Source organism: Quercus suber, unplaced genomic scaffold (genome assembly GCF_002906115.3).
Source record: "Quercus suber isolate HL8 unplaced genomic scaffold, Cork oak 2.0 scaffold_48, whole genome shotgun sequence".
NCBI lineage: Eukaryota > Viridiplantae > Streptophyta > Magnoliopsida > Fagales > Fagaceae > Quercus > Quercus suber.
Genome location: NW_027069513.1, coordinates 912,529 through 922,621, shown reverse-complemented (window position 1 = coordinate 922,621; position 10,093 = coordinate 912,529). Strand labels below are relative to the sequence as shown.

Below are 10,093 nucleotides of genomic sequence, written 5' to 3'. Positions count from 1 at the left end.
GGCTGTGCTACTGCTTATATTTGTAATTTGATGTGATTACTATAATAGAAATATTAATGTTAATGTTGCTGCCAGGTTGGAATTCTCTTGTTATGGTTGATGAGACTTGATATTTTATAATTGTGTGTTTGATTTGGAATTTTGTGACAAGTTTAGATTTATTAATGTGTTAATGTATTTAATAAATACATGTTTAATTTGACAGGTTGAATTTAAGTTGTATTATAGTTGAGTTTTGATATTTTATAATTGTGTATTTGTTTTGGAATGTTAGGAGTTTGGTGAGATGTTTGGAGTTTTCTTGTGGTTAAAACTTGATAAAGAAAGGATTAGTTAAAAAGAAGTCAGTTAAAAAGAAGTTATGGGCTCAAAATGCTATTTTTTAAAGTCTTAAAAGCCCAAAGCTTAGAACATGAATTTTTTAAAATCCAGCACATTTAATCGAACGAATCACACCAAACCGCTAAAATTAACCGCACTTTGTGTAGACCGGTTTTTATCTTCCAAAAGTGAGGTGCGGTTAAGCATAGGGTGAAACCACACCCTATAGGTGTGGTGCAAAAAATCTCTCCAAAACCGACCAAACCGAACCGTGTACACCCCTATTTTCGGGTGGGTTGGATAGTCTTAGTCTCATATGCAAACATAATAATAAAAAATTCCCAATGCAAGAATTTATAGTTTTATATACAAACAAAATCATAGCAAATACCTATTAATAACTATCATAATTATCATATTTCATATTTAGACATGATTACTTACTAGTTTTGTTACTGTTGTACAATTTTAAGTACAAATACATTATTAACAATTACAAATACATTATTAACAATTATCATTCAATATTTTTTTTTAATTACCAATTATCAATCATACTAGTTCAGTGTACGGTGCAATATGCAAACATGTTTGTGGTTCCATGTAGCTTGGCTCCTTTTTTGGAAAAATGAATTCAATCTCTCGATAAGAAGCTTTACTCAGAATCACATTGACATAACGGTAAACTCGGGAGTTGATAACACTTAGTGTTCCACTAGATTTTACGGAGTCCCAAAAACTAGCAACTAAGAAAATCCTAGGCGTTGCTTTTAACCTCAATCAACAATAAATCCCTCATGGGTTTGAATCAGAGATTTTAACGAAATTACAATGGCAAGGGGACTAGCAAGGGTGGATTTGGATTGATTGGAAAGATAACTAGAATAGTTTCTAGACATTCTAGAGTGGTGTGGACTCAAAGACTTAGGTATTGTAGGGTTGCCTTTTATCTAATGTAACAATAGATTGGATGATCATAGACTATGGATCCGTTTAGATAGAGGGGTTGCGATTGGGGACGAGGTGCTTTGATTTCTATCGGTACAAGTTCACCACTTAGATAACACATACTGCTTCTAATCACAAATTGTTGTGAATGTGTTTGGATGATGAGAATGCTCGGTTCTATAGTAGTTGATTTCCTTTTCAATTCAAAGCCAATATTTTTTAGTTTTATGTTTTTACTATTTATATTGTAAACATCCAAATTTTCATATTGATTTATAATCTTGAATTTTTTTTTTTTTTAATTTATCAAGATTTTTCTATAATTTGATATTATCAAATTTTAAAACAAACATATTACCTTTGTATGTATAATTTTAATTAAAATATAATTTAATTTACTATTTTACATAAAAAGTAAAAACACTACCAAGAAAATAAATATACTTAAATGAATTGAATATTTAATTAATTGGGTTTTCATAATATATTAAGAAATTTTAAAACTACAATCAAATCATTTTATTTTTTAAGTAGTTATTATCTATAGCTGTTACTTTGAATTAGTTCATTCATTGCCACGGAAATGCTGTTAATCAATTAAATTTCAATGAATAACCAATAAGATTTTTGCATTTCATTCTATTTTCATGGCTCATTTCTTGGCCAAAATGGGCATTTGCCATTTTCGCCAAATCTTTCCAGCAAAATGCCTTTGTTCTGAAACTATCTAGCAAAATACTCATGTTTTAAACTCGATTTTCTAAAAATCAAGTTTCAATGAAAAACTCCTTTTTTAGAAAATCGAATTATGTAAAATCAAACTTTTTTAAAAAAAAATACTCAATTTTCATTTGAAATCAAATTTTCATGGAACTTGAGTTCTATGTAAAATTTCTCACATTACTCGATTTTCATCTAATCGAGTTTTTCATTGAAACTCGATTTCTAAAAGTCGAGCTACAAAATAAGGGCATTTTGCTAGATAATTTCAAAATAAGACCATTTTGCTACATCTTTGAGAGGAAATGGTCAAATGCCCATTTTGCCCCTCATTTCCTCTTTTTGTATGATCTGTTGGTTCACTAACTTCTATTCTTTAAAAAATATAACTGTGGTTACACTTCCAATTGCAGGCCAGAGTCAGAATTTATAGGGGGAATTGTTGAGAACATTCTGAAAAAACTAAATGAGGTATCATCTACCTCTCCATCCCTTCGTCAGAATAATGCTCCCGCTCAACACTCTTCAGCAACCATCCCGCACAATGATGCTTCATCTGGTCAAAATACCATTATTAATGCTATTGCTGACTGGAGTCGGTTTTTTTTTTTTTTTTTTTGGGTCTCAATTTTTTAATTTACCTATTCAAATCCCTTTCGGTTTGTTTTTTTTTTTTTTACATAATAAAGTCTTCGTCTCTTTCACTCGTTGCGTGCGGTAGGAGTCAGTGGTCCCGTTTTCAAGCTGAGTTGTTCGTGCTTCAACTGGTACAAACAAGTCGAATCGTCCCTTCACCGCTATATATATATATATATATAAATACAACATTATTCCATTTACGATTCCACGAAAAAAAAAAAAGAAAGAAAGAATGCTTTTTCCTTCTTTTGTGAAAGTAGGGACTGACTCACGAGTAAAAAATTCACACTACTTTGGAAAACTTGCGCAAGACAGAAAAGAGGAAGAGAAAGAACTTGGAAAGTGGAAACCAAAAAAGAAGAGGAGAGAAATCCAAAAAAAAAAAAAACGACAACCAGTTTTTGCTGCTTTGCTGTTTGAGTTTTGGCCGGCGCAAGTGTATTACCTCAATTCGGTCTGTGTGTTGCAACCATGGCTCCTTCTTTTGCTCCATATGAATATGAGGTTTTCGTTAGTTTTCGTGGGGCAGATAACCGCACAGGATTCACCAGCCATCTCTTTGCCGCTTTAAACCGCAAAACGATTCATGCCTTTAAAGATGACATTAACCTCCCAAGAGGGGAAAAGATTGGGCCTGAGTTGTTAAAGGCAATTGAGACATCAAGGATTGCAGTTGTGGTGTTCTCAAAAAAGTATGCTACTTCAGATTGGTGCTTGGATGAATTGGTGAAGATTATGGAATGCAAAAGGGTGTTCAATCAAAGGGCGCTCCCTATTTTCTACCATGTGTCTCAACCCGAGGTGCTAGAACAGAAGGGGAATTTTGCCGAGCTCCCAAATGGCCCTGAAGACAAGATGAACAGTTGGAGAGCTGCACTGACGGAGGCCGCAAACTTGTCAGGCTTGCATTTGGAACCAAATCGGTAAATATTATAACTACATTTGAGGAAAAAAAAAAAACTCTTGTTTATGTTCCAAATAAACTAGTTGGTAGCTTGGTATTTTTAAGACATTAGAACTTCAAATTTCTCTCTTGAATATACTATTAGAATACTTTTTCCTAAAGTTGCTTTTTGTAAACGTATGGAACAACAAAACAAATGGTAGTGGAAGACTAAAAAACTAGACCCAATCCTTGTGTTTTTTCTTTGATAAACAGTCCTTCGTGTTTTCATGATGCCAATTTCCGAGTATCTTCCTTCATCATAAAAGTCATATTGCACAGAGTCATTCACGTACTTTCTTGCACAAGACAGAAAAAAAAGGAAGAGAGAGAAAGCTAAAAACCAGAGAGAGAGAGGAGAAGAAGAAGAGAAATCCTAAAGAAACAACTGGTTCTTTCTTTTTTGCCCTTGAATTTAGGCCAGCGCACTGTTTTTACCTCCATTAGGTCTTTGTCTTTGCAATCATGACTCCTTCCTTTGCTCCATCCTCATCTACCTCAGCATTGAGGTATGAATATGAGGTCTTCGTTAGTTTTTGTGGGGAAGATACCCGCACGAGCTTTACCTGCCATCTCTTTGCCGCTTTAGATCGTAAAAGGATTTGTGCGTGTAGAGGGGAATTTAATGGGACCGAACTGATGAAGGCAATTGAGACAGCAAGGATGGCAGTTGTGGTGTTCTCGAAAAGCTATGCTACTTCAGATCGGTGCCTAGATGAGCTGGCGAAAATCATGGAATGCAATAGGGTGCTAAATCAAAGGGTGTTTCCTATTTTCTATAACGTGTCTCCATCAGAGATGCGAGAACAAAAGGGAAATTTTGAAGAGGCCGCAAACTTGGCAGGCTTTGATTTGAAAGCAAATCGGTAATAAAATATATACATATGTGATTTTTTTTTTCTAAATATATATCTATAGTCTATGATATATAGAAAACTAAATTTATTTGATTTTTGTTTGTCATAATAATATTGTGTTATATATGCTTTTAAGACTTCACAATTTATACTTGTATAATGTTGAACTCTTTCATGACAAATTTATAATAAATATCTATTAATAAGCTTCAAAAAGAATTATAATAAACATCTATTAATAACTACCATAATTATTAAATTTCATATTTAGACAAAAATAAAATAAAATATTCTAAAAATTATATTATGTTAAACTTTCTTGTGAATTGCATGGATTCCTAATTAGTAATATACTTTTGGTTAACCTTTTGAAATTTTGTCTCGTTAGTTTTGGAGGCCTCATAATTTTTCACATCATTATTTTAATATATATATATATATATGTATATATTAAATTTTAAATTCTATCATTTATTTTTAAACATAGAATATATAGTTTCATATAGGGTTGTTTATGAGTCAAGTCGAATCAAGTTTGTTACTTAATACTTTTGTTACTTTTGTACAATTTTAAGTACAAATACGTTATTAACCATTATCATTCAATTTTTTTTTTAATTACCAATTTTTTTTTTCCTTTTTTGAGGAAACTTTCCAAATTGGTATAATGGCATCACAGGATGAGTTTCTCTCTAGATTAGGTGTTGTTAGCACCAAACCATAGGCTTCTAAAGAACCAATGTTCCTCCTTAGTGGGTGCTTGGGTGGGAATTGTTTCTCTTCATGTGGCATTGTAGGAAGGAGAAGGCTTTGCCTGATTACATATAAGTTGAAGTGTGGTGTGTTGGTATAGAGATATTGGCAACAAGGTAGTGATGGATGATTTTGAGCAAAAATGGTCTTCTATTGTAGCAGAAGATGGACAGATTGCAGAGAGAAGAGTAGCATTGCGTGAAGGCTCATGAAAATATTGGAGATTTATATGTGATGGTTGGTTAATTTATAGTCCTATAGGTATCCATGAACTGCCTAAGCTGGAATTGTCATGGGCTTAGGACCCACGTACAGTTCACGAGCTCACAAGGATATATAGTGAGAAATAAAGATCCCTTGATTGTATTCTTGATGGTGACGAGGTCAAACGACTTATCTTGAAAGAGTTCAGTGTAGGGTACAATATACAAACATGTTTGTGGTTCCATGTAGAAACAGAGGTGGTAGCTTGGTTCCTTTTCGAAAAAAAATGAATTCAATCTCTCGATAAGAAGCTTTACTCAGAATCACAATGACATAGTGGTAAACTCGGGAGTTGATAACACTTAGCGTTCCACTAGATTTTATAGAGTCCCAAAAACTAGTACCTAAGAAAATCCTAGGTGTTGCTCTTAACCTCGGTCAACAATAAATCCCTCATGGGTTTAAATCGGAGATTTTAACAAAATTACAATGGCAAGGGGACAAGCAAGGGTGGATATGGATTGATTGGAAAGATAACTAGAATAGTTTCTAGACATTCTAGAGTGGTGTGGATTCAAAGACTTAGGTATTGTAGGGCTACCTTTTATTTGATGTAACAATAGATTGGATGATCATAGAGTATGGGTCCGATTGGANTCATAAAAGTAGACCTTGCCATGTGTGAAGGCATAAGCTTTTCATTCTTACGAGCGAGACGAATCCTAGTTTCATTTGGAAATTGAAACCGATCCCTAAACCTAAAAAAGAGTTTCTTCGTCTAGATCACACTACTCTTTAAGGGCATGGAAGGTCCTAGCTTTAGAGGAAGATAGGTGTTTGGAAGATAAGGGTTTTAAAGACGATGGCTTTGAAGCAGCAGTATCTACCACCGTTTCCACGGGTTTATCACTGGATGATAACCCCATTTCCAGTTCACTTGACTTGACAATAGAACCCTATCTTTCTTCCATAGACATCTCACATAATAAACGATACTAGTTAAGGGATCGGTGTAATAAGGGGTACAAATCATTCAAAATTGGTCTAAATGCACTATCCCTAGAAACGAAAAGACCAACGTGGGGGCGATGACCACTTGAAGATTCAAGAAAAGCTCCTAGTTGAGTGAAAAAGAGAGAAACTAAAGGAAAAATGGTCCTAACTTTAGAGAAATCTACCATCAACACATTAAAAAGAAAATAAATGTGGGTATAAAGAAGAGCGTACTTGAAGAAAAGGGGCCTAGATAGCTCTAGCTCAGAAAGGAAGAAAGTTGTAGAAGAAATGATGCGAGGAAGAAGAAGAAAAGGAAAAAGGAGCTTATAAATGCCTCAAAAAACCGAGGTGTGGGAAAACCAAAGGCCTCTTTGAGAGACGTGCCTACGTCTAGCCTATCAACGCATGCCACATTAAATGCGAAAGAAACAGGATCTCAAAAGCCACAACCAACACAGTACAACCTTTCATATTCCTAAGATCGTTAGTACAAGTAATGATGATCACAGAATATGGGGCAAATGATTAAACAATAAATTCCCATCATCCAAAGAAGCCTTTGGACGATCAAAACACCATAAAAGAACATTTAATGCATGGATCATTACACACAGATGAACGCGCACCTCAGATTCTAAGCAAAGGTACAAATATACCTCACAATTCATTCTTAAATATTATTATCTTCCTCAACCACTATCTGACTTTATAATCAGAGGCTCATTGACTAGCACCACACTAGTGACCTTTTGGGAGAGAAACATTATTGTTATTCTTTTGCAGGAATTAAGATCATTCTTGCCATACTCCATCTGGATGAATCTATCAACTGATGAATTTGGCTTCATCAATTTCTATTTTTGAAAGAAGGAAAAAAAAAAAAGTCTGAACGTGTAAAAAGAAGAAGAAGGGAAATTGATGTGACGTTATTGACCTTATTTTTTAAACACTTGCAAGAGAAGTTATTGGATAATAGATGAGGGTAATTTTGACTTAAAAATAGTCCAGTCCAAATAGGGGAATTCTCTTACAGATAGTACTAGCCTCTGAGCATGCGCTCATGTGCATGCTCAGAGGCTCTTTTTTTTTTTTTTTGGTATGTATGTAAAGGTTAATAATTTCCTTTCAATGTTAGCAACTACTATTAATCACCAATAAATCCTTTAATTTAAAAAATATATATTCTTCAAAAAAAATTCTAGTGAAAGTCACAACAATTGTTAGGGATAATTGTAAAATGCATCCAACGATTGACAATTTTAATTTCATTGAGAAGAGATGAGGTTGATAGAAATAAGGATAAATTGTAAGAGTTTCAATTAATTGAAAAACTATAAATTGAATCCAAATGGGAGGTAGAGATGGTATTTGCACAATCTTGTGTTTAATAAAAAACTTATACCCTTTTTTTAACCAAATTCAACCATAATATTGTAATCAAATAAAACAAACGTCCTATACAAATATTAGGTAATACATAAGCTTTTATCAAAGAAAGGGAAAAAAAAAAAAAAGGATAATGATATGGAAAAGATAATGATAAGAAAACAAGGAAATGAAAAAGAACCAGAGTCCATAAAATAAGAATAAGCAAATAATGAAAATTTTGCATGGGATCCAAACAAAATAAAACCAAATAGAGGAAAACATCAAACTTTAAATGGGAGGCAAAGTTGGTATTTGCACAGTTTGTGTTTAAATAAAAAACTTGTAACGTTTTCTTTAATGTTTTATTTTAAAACCAAGTTCTATCATGAAAAGCAACCTATACAATTAAAAAAAGGATAATGAGAAAAAGCAAGAGTTCAAATTATTAGAATAAGCAAAATAGTGAAGAGTTTGCACGGGATCCAAACCAAATAAAAACCAAAAAGAAATGAATAGCAAAAATAAATGTACCCAAATTCAACAAAAACCAATTGCATTCGATTTGATTTATATATATATATATATATAGAAAAGACCCATGTACATTGACATAGTGTTGAGCAAGAGCAAATAGAAAAGTGTGATGATGATGGTGTAGAGAAGAATGACACAAAATTGAAACAACTGAGGAAGAAGTAAACAAAATATATTTGAAGTTGAGTTTGAAAGCCAATGTGAGTGTGGTCTTATTTTATAGGCATTATTTTATGTGGGAGTTAAAAAAAAAATTTCTAACTCTAAATCACATTAAAAGAATAAGGTTTTTTTTTTTTTTTTGGTTCCTAAACTCTAAGTTAGCATTTAACTAAAATTTTGAATTCAAATAGAACTTATATTTGAATTTTGAACAAAACAACAAGAATGTAAGAAAAGGTGAGAGTTTTTTTTTTTTTTTTTTTTTATATATATATATATATATTTTATAAATAAAATGTATAAAATGTGTGGTTAGTGGGAAAGTGGTCCCATTTGTAGGCATTTTTAGGTGAGAGTTAAAAATGTATTTTTACTAGATTGACCCTAAGTTTTTTCTTAGCATAAAAATATGGTTTATGGGTATTTTAGGATCACTTAAATGTCCATACTAAATAGAGGAAACCTCTTAAATAGTAGTATAGATAGAAACATACAAAAATCACCAAAACTAAATAATAAAAAATCTCATGAGACCGTTCATCTCCTTTACCATTGGTATCAAGCTTGAATATCTGCTTCTTCGATGTCTAAGCCTCCATTCCTCTTAAACCGTCAAAGCTCAACAAAACTCTCCCTCCTTCTTCTTTTTAGGTTCGGTGCAGAGGCATTCAACCATAAACAATGGAGAAAAAGCCATAACCATGGAATTCCTTATGGGTCAACATCGAATCGAACACTACCGGTGTGTTCGGGAATAGTTTATTGCAAATTATTGAGTTATAAGCCTACAATTTTCCTAAAACTTTCGGCTTTAAATTAGTTCCTTTCAAATCTTATTCTAATCTAAATGTCCTATTTTATTTTGATTTCATTAGTGGGTTTCAAATCTAAATCTCCTGTGGCTACACAATTGTATTTGTTGTAGATAGTGATAAGCTGACACCATTTATTAGTTATATTGAATTGTATTTGAGAGAAAGTAATTGCCGGGTTTGTGAATTGTGATGAAATTGTGATAATAGAATTTTGAATTTCTAAGAAGAAGATGACATGGAAGACAAACAAGTCCATTTTGTGGTTACAATTGTGATTTGAGAAATCATTGGGGGAGTAAAATTGTAACCTAGAGTGAGTAAATCAAAGTACACACTCACATTTCTAAAGATGCTCTCTCTTTTTCAGGAGAAAGTATACCGTGTTTCAATAATACCAAGTCAACATCTATTTTGGTGTTTCTTCACCAATAAATAATTGACACTTGTCCAAAAAAAGCCACCTCATTACTCCACCAACGCACATAAAAAGTCAATCTTACCCTTGAAATTTTTTCAAAGCCTGCCACTTACTCTCTTTCCTCCCATAGTGCTTCTTCCTCTTTCAAGTTTCAAATTTAATTCCCAAAATGAAACCCAAAAATATTTTCAAATCCATGCTAGGCTCTCTCTCCTTCCTTTTTCAAATCTAATTCCCAAAATCAAATAGATTACTTCGTAGTTCTCTCTCTCACCCAGACTCCCTTAAACCTGCAACTGCCTCTTCCATTTTCTCTTTGTCGCATTGCTCTCCCCCCACCTTTGGCTTGGTGGTTTTCAAAGGATATTAAGGCCGGTCTTGTTGGATTGATGATGCTCAGTAGTGGGTGTGAGAA

General features: G+C 33.1%; 2 protein-coding genes across 2 annotated transcripts; both read left to right on the top strand.

Annotated features, from left to right (window-relative positions):
- The first annotated feature begins 3,099 nt into the window (after positions 1-3,099).
- LOC112004887 (disease resistance protein RPV1-like) lies at positions 3,100-3,555 on the top strand. Its single transcript, XM_024037124.1, has one exon. It carries the CDS (start codon positions 3,100-3,102, stop codon positions 3,553-3,555), a length of 456 nt encoding a protein of 151 aa, XP_023892892.1.
- Positions 3,556-4,036: 481 nt separating this feature from the next.
- Positions 4,037-5,393, top strand: LOC112004888 (disease resistance protein RPV1-like). The gene is made up of 2 exons (XM_024037125.1): positions 4,037-4,437; positions 5,282-5,393. The coding sequence occupies exons 1-2, from the start codon at positions 4,037-4,039 to the stop codon at positions 5,391-5,393; spliced, it is 513 nt and encodes a 170-aa protein (XP_023892893.1).
- The last annotated feature ends 4,700 nt before the right edge of the window (positions 5,394-10,093 follow it).

What these genes read in the sequence shown, in the direction of transcription:
- LOC112004887 (XM_024037124.1), top strand. Translation starts at nt 3,100, where the DNA reads ATGGCTCCTTCTTTTGCTCCATATGAATATGAGGTTTTCGTTAGTTTT.
- LOC112004888 (XM_024037125.1), top strand. Translation starts at nt 4,037, where the DNA reads ATGACTCCTTCCTTTGCTCCATCCTCATCTACCTCAGCATTGAGGTAT. An exon ending in TTTGATTTGAAAGCAAATCG is followed by an intron (nt 4,438 to 5,281) that starts GTAATAAAATAT and finishes GTGTTGGTATAG; the next exon opens with AGATATTGGCAACAAGGTAG.